We start from the raw sequence: 22,286 nt of genomic DNA, 5'->3' as shown, positions 1-22,286 counted from the left end.
ACCTTCTAATGAAGGCTGTGTTTCAGAGTCATGTTTTGGTGATTTAGGTGTGAACTACTGGGGACCGTGTCAGGCTTTGGATCTTCTTGTGCAACATGTTTAAATCTGGAGGAAAAAACTTGTTTATTTGCTCAGTTATGACATTTTTCAGCCATAAGCACGAGAGTTGTGTTTAATGTGTCAGAGTGATATGATATTACACAATATGACTGCTAGCAAGAGAAAAATGCACACCTGAAGGCACAGCCGATAAGATTGTTTTTAGTCGGAGACTGCGTACCTCCACTGAGGGTGGATATTTACTCCACCCTGTTCAAAAGGTCTGAATCTAATTTAGTTTGTTTGATTTTCTCAGATATTTTTTTTTTTTTTATTAAATGTTTGTCTATCATAGTCATAAAGAACACTTTCAAGGATTTCTGGATTTATATTAGGGTTGGCTACAAATGTTAATCACTTCTCATTAAAGTCCCAGTTTTCAGAAATCCTGGAAACAAATAACCTGAACCACAATCATGAAGTCACAGAGGTAGCAAAGATATTCCTTTAATGTAACCGGCTTAAAAAATCCTTCAAGGAAATTCATCTCTCCGGTTCAGAAGCAGAAAATGCTGTCAATCCATTTCAGCTGTTTTGTTGCAAATGAAAGCACTGGTTGGAGCAGAGGCTGGTGCTGCTGCTGGGTTAAAGTCGCTCTACAGCCCCATCCAGCTCTCCTCGTGTGACGGCCTTCACACTCTTGATATACCTGACTGTGCTGCAGGGACTAACAAAAACACAGAGTAAAAACAAAGAAAATCAGATTAGCTCCTTATCCTCCTTTTACCACCCGGACCATTTTGGGCTTCACCTTCTACCTCTGATAAATGTTTGTACTCTATGGTCTCTATGCATGTATGTACACACTCTACTGGCTTCTTCGCCACACTGTGACGGAGGGATTCAGAAAACCACTGAGGAAGGAAAAATCTAAAAGTACCAGTCTATCCTGCCCAGCTCAGCTGACAGTGAATTTAAACTTCTGTCTTTGTGTCATTCCAAACTTTTCCATTCCTTTTGCTTCTTCTTGTGGGTGTGGATTTATCAGCGGGAACACCCAGAACAGAACAATCAGGTATGGCAGAAACCCCAGAGGCCATGAGGGTGGCTTTCACAGCGTTTGATAGTCACTGGTGAATAAATATGAAAGCTTTGCTCTTAATGTAACGTCTGAGATTCAGAAATATGCCAAAACATATTAAATATATTATATTTAGTCAGTCTTCTGCACAAGTTTCTTCATCTATAATGCACACCGAGTGGCAATACTGTGAGTATTGCCACTCGGTGTGCATTATATTTACAAACAGCACAGAGGACACACAGAGGGTAGCATCATCTGTATTACTGGTACAGAGATGATGTTTAAAGAGCCAAACATAAGATCTGCAGACTGATGTTACTGTACGTAAATATGCTGTTAATTTATTAGAATAAAAATTTTTGATGATTCAAAGTTTTTATTCCACCACAAGCAGCTTGTGTGTTTACGTGAGGAGAGATGAGATTTTGAACTCAGGTCCCACCATTGTGTTCTCAGCCAAGACTGAGAGCACATAAGATAAATAGATGTACCAGCACAAGGGCTAGAAAACATATATATTGTGCCTTTTAGTGTAAATATGTTAATAAGGTGTGGTGGACAGTGCACACATGGTTTCTCGTGCCTTTTACCAGCAGAGAGAAGATGAAGCTCTGCAGCCTCCTGCATGAGGTGAGGGGGACAAACAGGGTATGTGCTGGATGAATGGAGCTCTTCTGGATCCAAGAGGTTCTTATCCTCCATCTACTGGTGTAGATGTCCCTCAGCGGAGCCTTCTTCTCTGCCGTGGAGCAGCTGCCATGCCACACAGTGACACACAGTTACACATCTGGACACTCTCCTCCACTGCACATCTGTAGAAGAAGTTCAGGACTGAGCAGACTTCATCCTTCTGAGAGATTGACGGACTGGTGCTTACACAGCACCTTCCTCCTCCTCTGATCTGTCAAAGCATATCAAAGTTTGGTTTTTGTATGACATCAGTTTTAGCTTTTTTTAACAGTCGTATGGTATGGTTTTTGTTTTGTTTTTTAAGGTGACACATTACACAGATTTTTTATTTTTTTAATAATAATTCCACACATGACTTCTGACCGGTTTGTCTGGTCCGACTCGGCTCTCCTGCTGGTGGGCCGGGCTGTGAGCTTACGTAGGGGGCGGACGGGGTGAGGCGAAGCTTTAAATGAGTCTGGGCGGCGTTGCTGTGGCGTTTATTTGGCCATGTGGAGAAGAAGGACCGGAGAAGTTGGTTTTTAGATGCTTGTCGTCTTATGTTTTTGCTGCTCCAAAGGATTGCACGCGAGCGTTTGGCTTCTACTAGCTAACTGCTCTTTTTAATAGAGAGCGCGAGGCACTTTAACTTTTTAATATAAAATAAAAGCAAACAGGGGAAGTGACAGCTTTATGTAACTTTTTAATCAACCCCTCGGGAAGTATAAATTACTTTTTTTAAGTGTTAAAATTCCTTTAAAAAAATTAACAAAGTTTTCCAGTTTACCTCGTGCCATGGAGAGGATCGACGACGGTTACTCGGCAACGCAGGAGTATCCACATCCGTTCATTCACAAAGTGAAGCTGACCAGGGCGCAAAGGATCCGGGTAACGCTCAGATATATATATCGATTTAATGTAGAAAATACAGTAGAAAAACGCATATAGCGACGTGTTTAATTTTAGTGAACATCAGTCATTGAAACATTGAGTGTTAACACCTGAAACCAACCATATGATGATTTTTATCAACACGGAAAAGAGGAGCGAGTCACTAAAAAAGTTATTTACGAAGTATTTACTATCAAGAGTTTTCTCGTGGGACTCTTAAGGTTTCCTCTTTCTTCTATTTTTGCCAATTTTTTTTCTCATATCGATACAATCCTCAGTTTAGGCTTCCACAGCTCCCTGTTTCACTATAAGCAAATCAGCCAAGTCATAAATGTTCCCAGCACGGACAGGCGGGGTTGATGATGAGAACAACATACCAGAGGGTTGCACAACTCTGGAAAACCTATCAGTGTGGCTGGGAAGCAATGAGACAGGCTTTCAATTTGGAAACATGTGTAAAACTGCACGTCTATGGGCATCTGAGTGTGTTCCCCTCAGGACGAAATTCACAGGTGCAAAGCTCTAATCTTAATTTTATTCAGTAGTTTCAGACTAAAGTTGTAAAACCACCCAAAAAACCCTATTTAATAGTTACAAATCAGAGTTTTCAGAGAGAATTAACTAACTAACCAATAAATGAGTCCGTCTGTTACATTATTTGACAGAAATCTGTGCCTCATTTGTAAATATTTCCTAAGCAAAAATGTCCACTGTGATTCACTCATTCTGATGAAACTAGGTTTAAGCAAATGTATTTATCTCAGTGCTGCTAATTTCAAATCATGCAAAGTCCAGTTTCTGAGCGGTATGAGATTTATTGGATCGTATGTGTGACTGCACATTTAATGTATTTCTTCTGATCCCACAGGGTATCATCCTCGGCAGCATCCTCTTCCCCATACGCGTCACCTTGGCGGGCGTTTGCTTCCTCATAATGTGGCCCATCGCCCGGCTGCGATTGGCCGGCCTGTCCGAGGAGGAGCGCTCCAAACCCGTGGAAGGCTGGCGCCGCTGGTTTTACCACCCAATCATCTGGCTGCTGAGCAGAGCTGTGTTCTTCTCCCTGGGTTTCTACTGGGTTAAGGTCAAAGGTCGCAGGGCGAACCTGAAGGAGGCGCCGGTGCTGGTCGTGGCGCCCCACAGCGGCTTTCTGGACATGCTGGTTTTGTGCCCGGCCCAGCTGGCGACGGTGGTGTCGAGGTCTGAGAATACCAGCCTGCCAGTCATAGGAGGTAAAGAAGGGTAGCTCATAAGTAGCTCATAGCTAGTTCTTAAGATGTATCAATATACACATTTCCTTCATCCACCTTTTTTTATTGTGGGTGGACAATAATGACAACTTTCAACTAAAACAGTTAGAAATGACATATATTGTGCAGGGATAGGTATCAGACAACTATGACATGACAGAAGAATAGCAGCAAGAGTGAAAGGGAAGCTTTATAAGATGGTAGTGAGGCCTGCTGTGATGTGTGGTTTGTAGACAATCGCACTGACAGATAGATGGAGATGGTTAGATTTTCCCTGGGAATGATCAGACTGGACAGGAGTAGAAATGAGACAAAGAGACTGAGATGGTGTAAACATGTGCAGAGGAGAGACAGTGGGTATATTGGACAAAGGATGTGGAAGATGGAGCTGCCAGGCAAAGAGGAAGACCTCAGAGGAGACGTGGATGTAGTGAAGGAGGACGTGTAGAGGGCTGGTCTGACAGAAGAGGAGGATGCTAGGGACAGGGTGAAGATGGAGGCAGATGATCCATAAACTTGTTTGCTTTGAGGAAAAATAAACCATTTGAAGCCATCACCGTAGCCTCTGAGGAGCTGACGCACACTCGCACGTTTCTGACACCAAATAATGAATCAAGAAATTAACTGTTAGATTAATGTGCGCCTCCTTTTCCCATGAATTCTGCTGCCACTGTGCTAGAAGCCCTGCAAGCTTGCCCACACAGCTTATTGCATGCTGATGTAAGGTGCTGCTGAGCTATGGTCTTAACTAAGGCGCACACACTGCACTGTTTCAGATGTCTCCATGTCTGCTGTAGGAGAGAAATCTGCCTTTGATCGCGTGTTTGATCTTTTACGGGAACCCCTCGGCTATTCTGCTGACTCAGCCTCCGATGACGTCATGAAGGTTGAGGGCTCCAAGTGTAGACTTCCTTGTTTACAAATCCAGTTACTTGTTTATCCAGGTTGGATTTCATAGAAGTCAAAATGTAATGCTCAGTGTTTGCCTACAGCCTGCCTGAGCAGTTATAGATAGAGTTATATCTTCTCTTCTGTCTCTCTTTTTTCAGTGAATTTGATCCTCTTGTCTTTACATCTGAATTAGCTGAATTCTCTGCAGCACGGGATAAAACAAACTCACTGCTGGGAATCCATCATGACACCTCTCAGGGCTTCTAGTTGAGCTGTTATTTTGCAGCATTATCTAATTTAACTTAATGTCACTGGTTAAAAAACTGCACATATAGAATGACCACATAACTGATAACAAACACCTGAAAAGTTTCCCAACTTTGCACCCAAATAAGGTTTTAAGAAAGCTTTTTTTCTCCTCTGGATTGTAAACCTGTCTGCTTTTAGTCACTTGGTTGCATTTTTGTAATGACAAGTGCCTGGGTGACATCATATTTTCCTGTGCTGTGGAGGTATTCACAGTGCAGTGTGCTGATAAAAGCAGGCATTCGCTCTCCACCTTTTTCACACAAACAATCCAGAGCGATATTTGGCCATCGAGCGGTTAGAGTAGGTGGGGAACTCCAGGCCTCGAGGGCCGGTGTCCTGCAGGTTTTAGATGTGTCCTTGATCCAACACAGCTGATTTAAATGGCTAAATTACCTCCTCAACATGTCTTGAAGTTCTCCAGAGGCCTGGTAACGAACTAATCATTTGATACAGGTGTGTTGACCCAGGGTGAGATCTAAAACCTGCAGGACACCGGCCCTTGAGGCCTGGAGTTCAACACCCCTGCGTTAGAGGAAAGTACAAGCATGCGAGTAGATCCAAAGATAAAGAAGCGGCCCACACCGCTGGCTCCTGATCTGCTCTGTCTTACAGGGTGTCTTGCTTTCTGGCTCTGATTCTTGTTCTTTTCTTAATCGTGTTTCAGCTCTGCTGGAGTTCAACCAGTCTGTGCTGGTGAGCAGGAAGGATCCAGAGTCGAGGAAAAAAGCTGTCGCTCAGCTCAATGAGAGGTTGACCTCCGACGGCTACTGGCCTCAGGTGAGACGCTTTGGCAGCTGACAAACTGTCACTCCTCCTTCAGCTGGGTTCTTGTTTACAGAAGTGCAATTTCTACCTAATTTTCCCGTCAGACTTTGCAGCAGTTCGAGGAATGCAAAGCAGATTAAAGATAATCTTTTAATGGGAATGGGCCTTCTGTTTTTTTACTGCTTGTGGTTTAGAAAAAAATCTGTAGTTTGTCACAAGCGAGCAGTTGATCACGATTAGATAAAGTCCTCTTGATGGAAGAAGAGGGAAATGATCCACTTTTTTGCCTCACGGGACCACATTTGTTTACATTCGTGTCCTTAACAACAGTTTAAACATTGGAAAAGTCACCTCGGGGCAGCTGTTACTGCTGGTAGAAAGAGAGGGGACACAGATTAAAAGAAACAGCATTTTTGAAGAGAAATAAAAATTGTGGACGAGAAGAAAAGGGATGTTGATGTTTCCCAAAGAGCTGAAAGTGAAAAGAGTCATAAGCAGTCTGAAAGGCCCGTGTGAGGTGGCAGCATTGCCATGACATCACGAGCCTGGACATCACACTCTGTCTCAGCTCACTGCTTCTCTTCATTTCTGTCCAGATGCTGATGTTTCCCGAGGGGACCACGACTAACGGCAGCGCTCTCATCAAATTCAAACCCGGTGAGTGCGACCTACACGTGCAACTCATGTAGGTGACATCATGCTGGTTTTCCAGCTGTTTGAATGAATGATACAGGAATGACCTGTGTGAGCGGGAAGGGCGGAGCTGCACATTGTGCTGCTGCTGTGTGATTCACTGCTCCTCTTTTCCTCTTGTCTGTCTCGATCTCTGTCATCAGGTGCCTTCCTCGCCGGAGTTCCTGTCCAACCTGTGCTGCTGCATTACCCCAACAAGCTGGTGAGTAACACCGTGGACGTGCTGCTGGTGACGGCAGACTCCTTCAGTGGCTCTTTTGGGTTATATTAATCATTTGAGCCCTTCCATATTTTACACAGAACTGCCATCTTTGTCGGCTCTGATTCTGTTTATCATACCTGGACCGTGTCTTCGGTCTGTGACGGATATTCTCAAATGTTCCAGGGTCTTTGTTTTTAAAGAGGTCTGTGATCACAGCTCAGGTTTATGCCACACTGGGCTGGTTTGCCTGAAACTGCAGCTGTTTATCCACAGAGATCTGTACCAGGGAGATGCTATTTGGGCACACAGGCCTCAAAGAGTATCCAGATGTTTCCCATGCACCCCATACATGATATGATTGAATGGCTTTAATGAATCATGTCTTTAACGATGGCCTTGGTGTTCATTAAGGGTTTGTAACGTGTCTTGTCGGCTTGTTTATACTTTGCATATCTGAAAATCTGATTTCACTTCATGAAATCAGATTTATAATCCTGGGAAAATACACAAATAACTCTAACTCCTTAGTGCCTAATGTATCATATTTCATACCTACTGTTTTTGGGAGTTTTTGATGTTTCTACATCATGGATGTGTTTATTTCTTCCATTTCTCCCAGAAATACATTTCTAAGCAATTTTTTTTTAAAGTGGGGGAAAAATGTAGCAAATAGGATACAAATTAAAAGCCATATATGGAAATTAATATTGAATTAATTTTGTAAACAAATTTGTTGCTCTCCATTTTCAAAAAATGTGAATTTTCTGTCAATTATTTCATATTTAGTGGGTTTAAGCGAGCTCTGAGCTTCTGGTTGTTTTGGTTTTGTTTTCACAAACCTGCATTACCTGCAGCATAGCTCAGCTGGTACGGATGTGTATATGTCATGTTCTCCGTGCCTCCCCTGTCACTTCCTCTTTTGGTGATGCGTTCGGCACACACAGTCCTGTATTTTAATCAGCTGAGGTTGCCTTTCTGAACACACCGTGATGTTTACTCAGGCACCGTGTTTGCATAATGGTTCCTGCCGAGGTGTGCCAGGACTGACTGGTATCATATATGCTGTAAAATAAAAAAATAATAACCCCTCCCTCTCTGGGAAAGCAAGATAAGAAAACCTTTAATGTTTATTTAAATTTCTTGTCTCTTCTTCAGGATACTGTTCGCTGGACATACAAAGGCACAGCCTGGTGAGTTCCTTCATTGCTTCACTTCCACATCTGTCACACATGTTTAATGTCAGGGTTTAGTTTGGCAAACCTCTGATAATGAAAATAAAAATCTACTTGAGGTAAACTCCAAGTAAGAACTTGGTCCTTAAAATATTTATACAAGAGCAGCTTTTCAGCATCCTTACGCTTTTTCTAGAAGCTCTAAGCAGTGCTCATCATTGTCAGCTGTAACAGATCAGCAGGGTCCTGTGCTAAGAAACAAGTCCAACACACCCAGGACGTCTGTCTTTATCTGGTTTCACTTACGCTAACATCTGCAATCAGGATAAGCAGTCGCACGAACGTGGCGATCGCTCGATATGAGCGCGTTCGTGTGGAAAAAGGTGGCGTCGCCAGTCTGACCAATCACGGGCACGGGTGTATATTTTTACAAAGGAAGATAAAACCGCTACATCAGAGAGATATGAAGAAAACAAACACACGATGTGTGTGAGCTTGAAGTGCTTTTGTCAGACTAGAAAAGATTTCTTGTATCAATAAAGTTTGGCCTGTTTGAAGCTGGGCAGTGGGCAAAAAGTCTGACTGCACAAGTTCAAAAGACTTCTCGGTGCCACGACTCGAATATTAAGAGACGTGTGTTTACAGTTAAGAGTCCCATCAAAGTTTTCTTTGGAAGTTTGTTTTTTTTCCTCCCAGCTGCAGCTCTGATGACATTTAACAGTCTGAGAGCAAGAAGAGAATATAAACAGTCACCCCACTTCTGTACACCTTTGAAGTTGCTTTTAAGAATCTGTATTTGTTACTGACGCTCATCAGGGAGAGAAAAAGACGTTAAAAACTCACGTTCGTCCTACTCTCTGTACACAGAGGTCTGACAGATCATCCAGGAATGTTGATGCAACTCTTCAGATTAGTCAGCAGGCATCGTTTTCATACCTGTCTATCGCTAATCTCGAACATAACTTGCTCCAGACTAGCACACGTTGCCATGGTGAATCGCCTTAACTGAGGTTTAAACCTGAAGTCCCAGAATACAAAACACACAAGAGCCATTTCTAAAAAAGCAAAGGTTTAACAGTTACAAATGTGTGCAAATGTCAAAGCAGATGATTGGAGGAAATACATCACACTGTCCACACATACAGCTTTAGCTTCTGTTAACACACCACAGCCTATCAATAATTAAATTACACTTGGGGAAAAATGCAAGGATATTGACAAAATTGTTACAAATAATAAAGTCATTTTTAAAAATTTAATGATGTAGACAATATAGAAGAGTGGAGATTGTGTTGAGCAAAATTTAAAAACCAGGAACCAACGTTTTTTTAAAAAAGCTCTTCATACAGGTCAAAATTTTAATTTAATAAGTCTGAAAATGTAAATTAGTGAAGAAAGAAGTGTGATATTGTCAGAGCGTGGTAGTGGAGGAGCCTTCCTCTTTGACCTTTCAGAGGCCCTTGTGAAGCATGACACAGACGGGAAGCTAAATGAGGCTGAAGCGTTCCGGACTTCGGACTCTTTAAGGAAATGTGCTCGTTTTTTCCAGCGTGCACAGTAATACTGACTGCAACTGATGACCACGCTCACTGCTGTTATGTCTGCTGCTGTGTCGTTATTACATTTTTATAGACTTGACACAAAATATACAACATCAAACCTCAATATTACACTTTTTGTAAACCAACACAAGATAAGAAAACAAAGGACAAACAGTGGGTGGGGAAATTGTTAATCAAAGGGAGCTAGTGTACAAAGGGAAGGGGGGGATGCGGATTTTTCCACTCCAATAATCCTGCCTTCCCTCACAGCTCATCTTTGGTGGGACAGTTGTGATCTTGTCCCATCATAGCAGGCAAATATGGTGCCATTGTTATTCAGGTGAATATATTACCCCTCCAGAAATTACTCCGGACCAAAACAGGTGTTAAACAGTATTATCGGTCACTGTGCACTAAAATCCCTTTAACATATTTCCGATCACAGTAGCACCCCTGCACACGGGATCCTGCCTGAACTGGGATTTAATCAAAACAAAATTGCTAATTTTTCATGATGAATCTAATCATCTGCTCTCTGTCTGTTAGGACCGAAGCTCTGTGGCACACGGTGTCCCAGCCGTACACCAACATGACTGTTGAGGTGAGAACTGGTCATTCAGCTTGTCAAACAATAGCGTATATATCTACAACTTGAAATGTCCTTTTACACACCCACACCTCAGTGATGTGGGTGTGTACGCCCGCGTGTGTGTTTAGCACAATCTGACATCATTGTTAATTGTAGTGACAGGTTACAGCCATGACTGTGATGACTGGGTGTGGGCAGAGGTATGACAGAGTCGGCTTGGTTTAAAAAAAAAAAAAAAAAGTGTGTGTGTGTGTGTGTGTGTGTGTGTGTGTGTGTGTGTGTGTGTGTGGACTTTTGCCTCTCTGTTGAGCTGTTACTGTGACTACACCAAACAGTGTTTATCTCTTTATTGTGCTGCAGTTCCTGCCAGTTTACAACCCTTCACAGGAGGAGAAGAAGGACCCCAACCTGTACGCAGACAACGTTCAGAAACTCATGGCCAGGTGAGGTGCACATCTTCCCTTATTTTATGACACGTCAGCCTAAAACTTTGGCTGCTGCTGATTAATTAAAGTGGATTTCTGAATGCCTCCTTTTTCTTTTTTTCTTTTTTTTTTTTTATAATAAATAATCCCACTTACTGGTTCTCCTTGTTATGGGGAACCGGTTTGTTGCTCATGTTACAGCAGACATGCATTACAATGGAGGTACATTCCTGTAATTCCTGTGTCCAAGCACCAAAAAAATGTAAGCAAAACAAACAGTGGAGAATCAAAAATTGCAGTACCTCCAATGACCACTTGAGGTTCCCTCCAACAGTGATGGAAATCATAAATGGAACCAGGGTGACTTCTCCGACTGGTGTCTGGGCTCATAAACAACATAAATGGACATCAACTAATTATTGTTACCAAGAAAACCGAAGCACAGACTTGCTGCACAGTCTTTAGCACTTGGTTAGCTTAATTTTATTCTGATAAGCCAATAGAAATGTCTCAGAAGGCCCAAGCAGCACATACATCAATGACTCTGAGTAGTAGATAAGAACTACAAGTCAGTGAGCACCTCCAGCAGCATCTGTGAAGGCTAGGTTCTCTGTAAAAGAAGGATGTATACCTGGGCTAGTTCGCAGTGGTTCCTGGAGGTTTCTATTTCTTGCTGGGTGAAATTTGCTGTAAAAAAAGGGGAGGGGGGGGCTGCAACAACAACCTCCCAGTGACTCCCACAGTTGTCGACTGTCTGTAGATTGTCATGTTTGTCTCTAAAGGCTTGTTAACTGAGCAGTAGTAAAACTACAAAACTTGCTAATCAAATTGGAAATGAAGAAGCAAAGTAACAGCTGTGCCTCACAGCTGTAGCCAACATGTTTTGGCTATGTCTTCAAAATAAAAGCCAACTCTTATTTTGAAGGAAAACTGTCTATTTCTGTCACTTTTCACAGTTCAGAGGGCAGCTGAACAGTGTTTGTAGATAACTCCATCACCTCCATTAAAACTACGACCTCAGCAGCATCCTAGCAACCAAAGCAATCACTGGGAGGTCTTTACTAGCTGTTTGGGGGATACACATTTTTCCCTAGCAACAGGTGGTTGCCAGATGGTTGCAGACCAGTCTCTAGGCCTGTGTGACTGGAACCTTTTTCACTTGATCCTACCTATCACGTATCCAAGGTGACCAACAAGTGGTTAGCAGTTTACCTCAAAAGCACCAGAACTTATCTTTTTCCAACAGCTGTCACCACCTGGTGGCATGCAGAGAAACTGCAGGTTTAAATATGCCTTACGTTCCTTGAATTTTTTGAGTTTTTAAATACTTTCTGGGTCTGTTTGGTGATTTTGTGTGTTATCTCTGCAGTGTCACATTTTTGTGAAGTGTAGTTACGTGTGAGCGGTCACAGGAAATGATATTTCATGTTATGTACGAGGCAGATAGAGGAGAAAAGTAAAAACTTTCTCTTGGTGAGGGATTTGTGTCTGCTGGTTGTTGTGACGTAGCTGTTTCTCCTGTGCGTTAGGGCCCTTGGAGTCCCCGCTACAGACTACGTGATGGAGGGTGGGGTTCCTGTCAGCAAAGTCGGCGGTCTGTCCCTCCCGCTGGAGTCTCCAGCCAGAGAAACGCTGACGCTACTGCACAAAAGCGGGTGAGAGATTACTCCCGCTCATGTTTTACTAAACTTTAAAGCCTTTCATCTCCGTCACACATCAGCTTACTTCACCTCCTTTCTCCTCCTCTCCGTCAGTCTGGGAGCGGATGAAGTACAGGCGGCTCTGGACAGGATGATTGACAGGTGTTGCTCAGGAGCTCAGGGCGCAAAGGTCAGCACAGAGGAGCTCGCCTCCATCCTCGGGCTGAGCCACCAGCAGACAGCTGCCCACATCTGCAGCCTCTACTCCAAGGTACGGTCATGTGGAAGCGCTGCAGCCAAGTCAGATCCTCTTAGGTTTTATGGCTATAAACTGCACCTGAGTGCACACTGTGTGCGCCAAATATTTGTTTTTCACAAGAACTCAAGACAGCTGAGTCAACTATGCTTAGATCTGATAAGCCGACAAGAATCAAAATGAAATGCTTCAGCCGCTTTCGATGAACTGATTCTTCAGGGAGGGATGGCACGACAAAGGTTCAGCGCGTTTCTCTGTCGCCGTTAGAAACGGCAGATGTTTGTGTAACCCGTTAGTGACGAGGTGAAACACAAACCCTTCTATCCATCTGTAACTCGTACTTACTGGCAGCAGGTTGAGCAGAGCACTTTAAAAGCTTGTCAGCCAGCTTCTTGTTAAAGAGTTTGTGCGACACTCGAGTGAGAACAGTACGGATGATTCTCAAAATCCAAAGAAAGAGCAGATCAATTGAGAGGAACAAGGACAAACTATGCCCTGATAAACGTTAACCGATAAGTCACAAACTCGCAGCAGCTTCTTCTAACCACAGGATCCTGGATTTAAAAAGCCCTGCTGTGTTTGCCGAGAGCAAACAGACCTTGGGGCATATCATAAAGAGGAGTGCATTGTGATTTTGGTGTTTTGATTCATAAATGAGGCGTTAGAATAACTCATCTGTGCTTTTTCAGATTTTGCAGCATTTAAAAAGCTCAGAGGGAGAAGGTGCTGATGAAATCTGACTGTGTGTTTTAGGATCACTCTGTGGACCTGAGGCACATCTATTTTAGTGTCGCACCCCTGACTGGATGTGTTGACCTGAAGACGCTGCTTCACTCTGCTTTCACTGTAAGTCCTGCTGATCTCCTCACCTTTCTCCACTTTCCCTGTCTGCATTTAGAAATACGACACATAGTCAGGATATAATTTTAACTCCGTAGTAAGAAATTACAGAATTAAAAAGCCCTGCATGTTTTAGTTTTTAAGCCTAACTCCCCCAGTGGGATTTGTGACTCTTCCCTGGGATCAAACTGTGGACCTTAGGCTCATTCAGCTTGCAAAAAAACAGTCTTCACCTCCATAAGGAGCCTTTTTGTACCTCCTGCTGTTTTCTTGATTGTTCACTGTTTGTTTTTCAGATGTTTAACAGAGAGGGCGGAGGCAGCCTGAGCGAAAGGGAGCTGTCAGACCTGATGGAGGCGCTGCTGGGTGTCCCTCAGCACAGAGTTGCCGAGCTCTACGCGGCCGCCTCCGATCGGAGCCGGCTCACTGAAGGTGAGAATCAGCTGAACAGTGTAAATGAGGTGCAGAAGAACGAGAAGTTTCCTTAAGAACCAGGTCTGTCATGAATGCCTGTTACTAGACAGTAGTAAAAACCATCCCTGCTGTGGCTTTGTTTCCACAGAGAGTCTGCTGCGGGTGCTGACTGCCCACCCAACCTTTCAGAAAGTGACGAAAGAGTACCTGAGGCCTGAGGAGGCTGCAGGTACTCTGTCCAACAGGAGGTCTGTGAACAACAACGGATCCGTTTACAACAACAGTAAGAAGTCTGAATGAGGACCTCGCAGTGGATTATTTTAGGGGGGGCAGATTGAACTGAAATACTGGACAAAAGATTGTAGACGTGAGGCGTGATGTGTTCATTGAAGTATTTATAACAGTGTATAAACCAAATGAGACGTCTGCTGTGACTAAATGATACTACAGTTCCTCTCTCAGGTGTGTGTGTGTGTGTGCGTGCGTGTGTGTGTGCGTGCGTGTGTGTGTGTGTGTGTGTGTGTTTTAATTACTCTGAATAAATTAATTACTCTGAATAAATCTTTGCTTCAGATGCTGTTAAAGTTGTTTGAATGCCTGGAACATGTTATTTATAAAGTTTCTTTGAATGTTTGCCGACGTGTTTTTTAGGAATCCAAAGGTTTATTTTTTTCTACATGAATATGTGTATTTTTGTTTACACGTGACAAATAAAGTGTCAAGTAAATGAGCTGCTGTCCTCCATCCTTTCTGTACTTACACACAGAGCTCTGACTCGATTCTCTTTCATTCACATAGTCAAATCTTGAAGTGTTCCTTTAATCTTTTTGAGCAGTATATGCACTCACTCAGAAACAGTCGTACAGGTATACCTAATAAAGTGGCATCTGAATGTGTAGCTCAATAAACGACATGACAAAGTTAATATAAGTTTTAAAAAACTGTAACACAGTACAGAGCTTGTTAAGTTAAAATCTGAATAACGGCACAATAAAGTGCCTTTATTATGTAAAATACACTCAAAACTAATGGCTTATGAAATATAAGAAAAGGCAAACAAAGTGAGAGTCTGATGATATTAAAGTGGCTCAGGATGTCAGTGTTGTGAGAGGACACACGTGTCCACTTTTTGCTCCACTTGTTTGGGTTTTCTTGGCTCCTCTCATCCTGTGCACCTTTAATATGCTGCACTACCATTTTTACACCAGCAGAGGGCAGAAATGTCCCCGTTAACTTCTTTGTGCTCACATTGTTGCTCCACAGGGCTGTGAAAGAAGCTCAGTAATAATGAGTACAATAATGATATTTAAAAACTAAAGAGCAGAGCACAGTGAAATAGATAAAAGGCTGCAAAAGTAGTGCAAAACCTCTTAAAACATCTGGTAGAATATCTCACAACTGCTCATGTTAATCAGTAACATTGCCTGCTGTTTTTGGGTGACCATGGCCAGGGGGATGGGAAGTGCATCTGTAACCTGAAGGTCAACGGTTTGATCCCTGGGCTCTCTGTCCTGCTCATTGTGTCCTTGGGCAAGACACTTCACCCTACCACCTACTGGTGTTGGCCAGAGGAGCCGATGGCGCGATATGGCAGCCTCGCTTCTGTCAGTCTGCCCCAGGGCATATAGCCATGGCTCCAGAACCATCTGTAGTTTTCCTCCACCAGTGTGTGAATGTGAGAGTGAATGAATAGTGGAATTGTAAAGTGCTTTGGGTGCCTTGAAAAGCGCTATATAAATGCAATCCATTATTATTATTGTAAACCTAGGATTCCCAGAGAGCATGAGCAAGTAGCTGAACATTTAAAGAAAAACATAAAGTTGCAAAGAGTCTGGGTTAAAAATTATCTCAAACACAAACGGGACCAATTAATCGCTGTGTTTATGGGGGCGAGTTAAAACGCCATCATCCAAGGAAAGAAAAAAAACATATAGATAATAAAGAAGATCCAGAACCATCCTGCAGTGCTCTCTGAACTCTGAGAGAGGTCGAAAAACTCGAAACCTCATCCCTAAAGGAGGAGGACTGTTGCCCACAAACAGTATGTTACACATTTTGTTCCAGCCTTGCGTTTGGTCATAATTCAGTAATTCAGCTCTATACAAAGAGTCCTCTTCCCCTTTGAAATATCCGGCTGGTTGTGAAAAAGTTGACAAAAGTTTCCAAAATTGTACATCATAAAAAAAATAAGAAAACATTAAACAACAAACCAGCTGTTTGATTTAAATTTGTGTGTGAAGTAAAGACCAAACAATAAAGCACAGAAAGCCCTATGAGCAGGCACTTGGCAACAGTGGGAAGGAAAAACTCCCTTATAACAGGAAGAAGCATCCAGCAGAACTGTGCTGAGGGAGGTTCAACCATCTGCTGTGAGCGGGTAGGGGGGTGGGAAAGAGAGCAGCACACTGAGTGAAGCACGCTGTTGCTATCTAAACAAAAACGAGCAAATATTTTACACAAAACAAAAATAGCATCTTTATGGCATTCTGGGCTCTGCCTAATTCATCACCTACCTACTGTACTTTTTTACACTTTACATGTCATCAGTTTCCAGGACATCAGTGAAGGCTGTCTTTGCTTTAAGGAAAGCATCCAACCTCTGCACGTTGACCGAAACAACAGAGGACTCTGTAAGCTGCCACGTCTTCAGCGACTTTCTCTTTGATTTCTTTCATTTTATATATCCGCAGGTTGAATTGGAGCATACTTTGACCTCGCTCTCTCTGCTTTTATTCACGTTCAAAGGTTAAAGGTGAAAAATGAGAAACAGCTAAACGTTAGCCGACTTTTAACTTATTTTCAAAGTAATTAATTGCCAAATCTTATATAAATACATCTCTGCCTGAATAGCTAAAGGCCTCAGATCTTTGATCAATTCTACTAGTTTTCTGCATAATTAGTGCAGAGGGCACGCAAAAGGCAAAGTTCAAAAAGCTGGAAAGTAGGACATGAGGAAAATGTCTGGAAAGCTTGACTGTCAGAAACGAGGAGAGGAATGGTGGCGAGAGGCTGTAAACAGATGGCAAAGGAACAAAGAGAAACACGACAAAGTGAGAGGAAGAAACAAATAAAACACAAAGTAACTCTAAAACATCCCAAATCAATGACACAGGGCTTCAGGGAGAGAACTGGGACAGTTTTTGATCCTGTTTCTGTGAAAAACCAAACTAGTATTTGTTCAAGGGAAGGCTTTGGGGAGCACACTGGGTCTCGTTTCAGGAAGAGAACCAGGAACGTCATATTTTTTGATCTATGGCTGCTTTGCAGCACTGATCAGGCAGTGACGGTCAGGAGTTATGTTTGTTTATCCCAGTCAGTGTTGGGGCTGCAAAGCAACCCCTCTGAAAACACTTCATTGGCTGCATTTATGGTCGTGTGTCTTGTGTTTTGTGTTAATTACCATGTGATTGTGTCCTCTGTGTAGTTATATCTCTGTGGAGATGCACATCAACAAGAAAGTTGCAGCATTTTATTTGTTTCTACTGGCTGGTACCACATGTAACACACTGGGATACAACCACGTGGTAATTAACACAAGCTGCACCAGCACAAGCATCAATGCCGGCATGACATCAACCTCTTACATAAGTTGCTTCGTAGGATCTACCAAGACTCACTGCAGAGCTCTAAATTAGCCGTTACCGTGATCCAATGTCTGTAATCCACAGAGGACATAAAACATGGACATAGCTGCTGTGACTTTATATTTGGATGGAGTCTCTCCATTTTGAAGCCTCAACTTTGGTGTCTTGGTGTCTGCCGTTTGGGTTTTCTGGAGCCAGAAGTCACCTTATCTGGATGACACAGTCGAGTGCAGAGTTATCAACTCATTGCTATCAACAGCTGATAGCAAATTACCTCCATAAAGAGTGTTCGTGTGCAGCACAAAGACAGAGCTGTGAAAAATTATTTGCCCACTAACTGATTTCTGAGGGTTTTTTTTTTTTTTTTGCATATTTGTCACACTTGCATTTTTTCACAAATTTTAGACAAATTTCAGACAGATTTTAATATTAGACAAAGATAAACCAAGTAAAAAGTTGTTTTTAAAGCTGCCCAGTAGGCACGCCCAGCCATGATTAGGAGCTGTGTGACAAAGTAAGGCAGGCTAAAAGATCTTAAACAGCTAATAAACAAAGTCACTGACATCTGTCAGACTGGAAAAGGTTATAAAGCCACTTCTAAGCTTTTGGCACTTCACAGTCATCCACAAATGTGAACACTCAGGAGTGACCGAGCTACTAAAATTTCTCCAAGATCACGTCGACGACTCATCCAGGACGTCACAAAGGACCCCAGAACAACATGTAAAAACCTGCAGGCCTCACCTGACTCAGTTAAGGTCAGAGTTCATGATTCACTAATAAAGACTGGACAGAAATGGCATCGATGGGAGAGTCCAAGGAGGAAAGCCCACTGCTGACCAAGAAGAACACAAATGCTCGTCTCATAGTTACCAAATAACATCCTGATGATCCCCAAGAGATTAGGAAAATATTCTCTTGACTGATGAGACAGAAGTGAACTTTTGTGGAAGGTTTGAGTCCGGTTACAGAACAGAACGGAACGGAACGGTTGGATGGATAAATAACAGTATGGTAGTAATCCTACCATAACAGGGATCATTTTGCTATTGCTGCAAACTAACAGAGAGATTTATAGTGAAAGGTTTGCTGGCTGCATTAAACAGCTCTTCCTCCAGCTCACCGCCTGCTTCTTCTGTCGGGTGTGGTTGTGTTTCACAGAGGGAGGTGGGTAACAGCGACGCCCTGTAGACAACAATAGCAGAGAGCAACATGTGAGAGGGGAGTAGCAGAAAGTCTTTTACAGCTTTTGTTACAGTCGTTGATTCATGAAAGTGAAAGGAGGGCTTTTAACGCAGGGGACAGTAATCCAGAGAGAGACAGGGGCAGGGGAGAAACCTCCACATGTCCTGGCTGTTCATCCACAATCTCAATGCTATCAATAAATAACCTCCAGCGGGTTTATGCACATAGAAAAGTAGGACAAAAGAAGTAGAGTTAGGAGAAGAACGGGCCACATGAAATACAGATTGAACTGAGAAAAGGTTGTGGACGGTGGGAAATCACCTTGGTGTTAGCTTTAACTTTAAACTGTGATAATTAGTTTAGGTTTTAGTTTAGCTTTAAATCAGTTTGGTGGATTTGCACAGTTTTATGATTTGAAAATGTGTTTTCTTTAGTCAGAGGTGGACTTTAACTTCATCCCCGACCACTTACAGTAAACCACTGTGTTATTTAGGGCTGTCACCATATCAGATTTTCTCCACATGATTAAAATCATTTAATGATATGATTGAACGTCTGGTATAGAAAATAAAAAATGAATAAAAAACAGTGCTAAGCTGTGTGTTTTGTCTGTTTTGGGCAACTGAATTAAAATACAAGGGAGAGTTTGTATACATAACTGTAAGTGAGCAGGTATGTACCATTAACCAGACACTGGAACTACTGTAGGTGTCTCTGATACTAGTAGGTAAACAACAACTCCTATGTTAGTGTGGAAGTTAGCACAAAGATAGCATTATCACACAAGTAACATGGAAGTATGGAAGCTTGTTTCCACCAATGAATTTTTATGTATTTATGTGTTTTATTTTGCTGTTTTAAGTCAGAATTTCAGGTTGGTATGTTGAGATAATAACCTGAAATTCTGACTTATTTATGGCAAGAAAAAAATTAAATAAATCAGCAGCGGTTTCAAGGTGTGCTAAGGCTGTACACACCAATCACAGCATGTAGCTACGTACAGATCTGGACACTCATATAGGGAACAATAACAACACCTTCATTAATTTTGGGTCCCTGAAACTGATTGTCTAGTTTTCATGACATGTTTTCTGATGCCCATAATAACTGAAATTCTTTTAGACAACATCAATTTGGAGAGAAAATGAGGGCAGGTGCTAATTTTCAGTTAGCTTCCAAAGCGTTGGTAAAGTTCGGCTCATATGACAGTGTATCAATTGTAAAATGCAGTTGTTGGATATTTGTTTGACTTGTAGTAGCAGGAAATCTGGAATCCTGCAAATAACAGGTTTTGAAGCTTATTAAACTATACTTGTCAAACTGCGTTATCTTTGACATTTTTCACAGATTCAAGTAAAGAAACCTGAACTGATTATGTTTTGTTTTTGTTTTTTGTGACAGACTGCTAGAAACAAAGAGCCCAGTTAGGTGACTTTTTATGCTTGAATGGTCATAGGAGAGTACCAAGTGGCTTAAGAAACAAAAAAATCTTCCCTCTGTCAATGGACAAATACAAGGACTGGACTAAAAATGAGTGAAAAAGTAGCTCATGTCCAAAGAAAGACTTTCAAACACCTTCAGAAAGCTATGTATTGCTCAAGACCGCATTAAAAACTACAAGAAAGACTGGAAGTAAAATATAGAGAGAGAAATTAGGTGTGGCTCAAGACTTTTGCACAGTACTGTATATAGACGTTTTTCTGATTTACTTCTTACTTTGTGATGAAAGGTGAAATAAGCCTATCAGGTCTACAATACTAAACCTTAAGGTCAAAATTTAAGCTTTGAAATTCGGTCAAAAGCACAAAAAATATATCAGATTTTAGGGGAAAAAAAATATGCTTTATTATTTTGACCTCTTTGTCAGACATACTGGCGAACAGCCCATAGTTTTAACTCTGAATATCAGATTTTGGTCATTTTTACCACATTAAATTTACTCTGTGGAAGGATGAAGTTTTTAGGGACTGGATTTCTTTTGCATGTTTTAGCTGCCTACAGTAATGTTGAGGTAGTTTTAATGTCCCAGTCCCATCTTTAAAAATGCAAAACAGAAAAAAAGGTTTGACCGCACATGTAACCTTGAAGTGATCTGCTCGACTGATTTGATTGACTTAAACGAACACATAAAGATGCATGTCTGTGTTGTTTTTCTGGTACAGATAAGAGTCGTCAAGCGAATAAATCCACTCACACCTGAAAACAACAGAGTGTGTTCCTCCCGAGTGAGCTGTCTCAGAGTACTTATCAGGTAGTTATCATATAAATAGATTTGCAAACAGCGGGAGCTGGGGTCTTTGTCTGGCGAATGTGCTTAGCCTCAGTCTGTGTTTGTTGATGTAAGTGAAACAAAGTGGCAGTTTTTTTTCTTGATGGGTAACAATTAATGTATCTAACGTTTTAGGAAGGTTTTAAAGATAGCCGAAGCTTTAATAAACTGTGACCTTCTTCTAAACCTGAAAACTAGTCATCAAAAAAAAAAAACACAAAACAAAACTGGAGTAAACAGCAAAGTGTAGATAAAATCCAAAAGAAAAGGAACAAAGCAGTGCTGGGATTCAAACTGCTGAAGTGAACACAGAAATGCATACTGAAATGCTAGAAGTAAAAGACCAGTGCCAAGCAAAATGTGATATTACATATATGTCTATATATATATATATATAGATATATATATACATATATATATCTATATCTATCTATCTATCTATCTATATATATATATATATATACACATATATATATATATAAAACAAAAAAACACCCAGCACGCCCCTGCGGGCAGTTTATCCTTCAAGCTCGGGTCCTCTACCAGAGGCCTGGGAGCTTGAGGGTCCCAAGCGCAGTATCTTAGCTGTTCCCAGGACTGCGCTCTTCTGGACAGAGATCTCCGATGTTGTTCCCGGGATCTGCTGGAGCCACTCGCCTAGCTTGGGAGTCACCGCACCTAGTGCTCCGATTACCACGGGACCACCGTTACCTTCACCCTCCACATCCTCTCGAGCTCTTCTCTGAGCCCTTGGTATTTCTCCAGCTTCTCGTGTTCCTTCTTCCTGATATTGCTGTCATTCGAACCGCTACATCGATCACTACGGCCGTCTTCTCCTGTTTGTCTACCACCACTATGTCCGGTTGGTTAGCCACCACCATTTTGTCCGTCTGTATCTGGAAGTCCCACAGGATCTTAGCTCGGTCATTCTCCACCACCCTTGAGGGCATCTCCCATTTTGACCTCGGAACTTCCAGGTCATACTCGCACAGATGTTCCTGTATACTATGCCGGCCACTTGGTTATGGCGTTCCATGTATGCCTTGCCTGCTAGCATCTTGCACCCTGCTGTTATGTGCTGGATTGTCTCAGGGCATCTTTACACAGCCTGCACCTGGGGTCTTGCCTGGTGTGGTAGACCCCAGCCTCTATGGATCTTGTACTCCGAGCTTGTTCTTGTGCTGCCATGATTAGTGCCTCTGTGCTGTCTTTCAGTCCAGCTTTGTCCAGCCACTGGTAGGATTTCTGGATATCAGCCACCTCCTCTATCTGCCGGTGGTACATACCGTGCAGGGGCCTGTCCTTCCATGATGGTTCCTCGTCTCCCTCCTCTTTCTTGGGTTTCTGCTGCCTGAGGTATTCACTGAGCATGCTGTCAGTTGGGGCCATCTTCGTGATGTATTCGTGGATGTTTCTTGTCTCATCCTGGACTGTGGTGCTGACACCCACCAGTCCCCGGCCTCCTTCCTTCCGCTTAGCGTACAGCCTCAGGATGCTGGACTTGGGGTGAAACCCTCCATGCATGGTCAGGAGCTTTCTTGTCTTTATGTCAGTGGCTTTTCTATCTCCTCCTTTGGC

At 42.4% G+C, this 22,286-nt stretch overlaps 1 protein-coding gene and 1 long non-coding RNA gene across 3 annotated transcripts; one reads left to right on the top strand and one right to left on the bottom strand.

Moving 5' to 3' along the window:
• Positions 1-424: 424 nt before the first annotated feature.
• Positions 425-2,313, bottom strand: LOC120439243. The gene is made up of 3 exons (XR_005612491.1): positions 2,177-2,313; positions 1,714-2,024; positions 425-766 (listed from the first exon to the last, which is right to left on the bottom strand). It is a non-coding gene; the product is annotated as an uncharacterized LOC120439243 (long non-coding RNA).
• lpcat4 (lysophosphatidylcholine acyltransferase 4) lies at positions 2,200-14,400 on the top strand. Of its 2 annotated transcripts, none has more exons than XM_039610017.1 (13): positions 2,200-2,680; positions 3,552-3,915; positions 5,798-5,910; positions 6,495-6,555; positions 6,735-6,793; positions 7,949-7,983; positions 10,053-10,107; positions 10,456-10,538; positions 12,050-12,175; positions 12,275-12,431; positions 13,170-13,262; positions 13,553-13,688; positions 13,819-14,400. In XM_039610017.1, exons 1-13 carry the CDS (start codon positions 2,588-2,590, stop codon positions 13,968-13,970), a joined length of 1,527 nt encoding a protein of 508 aa, XP_039465951.1. In that variant the 5' UTR covers positions 2,200-2,587; the 3' UTR covers positions 13,971-14,400. The 2 variants fall into 2 exon arrangements, with proteins under 2 accessions (XP_039465951.1, XP_039465950.1); XM_039610016.1 differs by lacking the exon at positions 2,200-2,680 and adding an exon at positions 2,697-3,195.
• Positions 14,401-22,286: the final 7,886 nt, after the last annotated feature.

Source organism: Oreochromis aureus, linkage group 3, assembly GCF_013358895.1.
Source record: "Oreochromis aureus strain Israel breed Guangdong linkage group 3, ZZ_aureus, whole genome shotgun sequence".
NCBI classification, from domain to species: domain Eukaryota; kingdom Metazoa; phylum Chordata; class Actinopteri; order Cichliformes; family Cichlidae; genus Oreochromis; species Oreochromis aureus.
Note: the sequence above shows the minus strand (reverse complement) of the source record. Positions and strands in the feature narration are given on the sequence as shown.

Coding starts and splice junctions, on each gene's coding strand:
- lpcat4 (XM_039610016.1), top strand. CDS start 3,043: ATGATGAGAACAACATACCAGAGGGTTGCACAACTCTGGAAAACCTAT. Junction 5,911..6,494: donor CCGACGGCTACTGGCCTCAG/GTGAGACGCTTT, acceptor ATTTCTGTCCAG/ATGCTGATGTTTCCCGAGGG. Junction 12,176..12,274: donor ACGCTACTGCACAAAAGCGG/GTGAGAGATTAC, acceptor CCTCTCCGTCAG/TCTGGGAGCGGATGAAGTAC.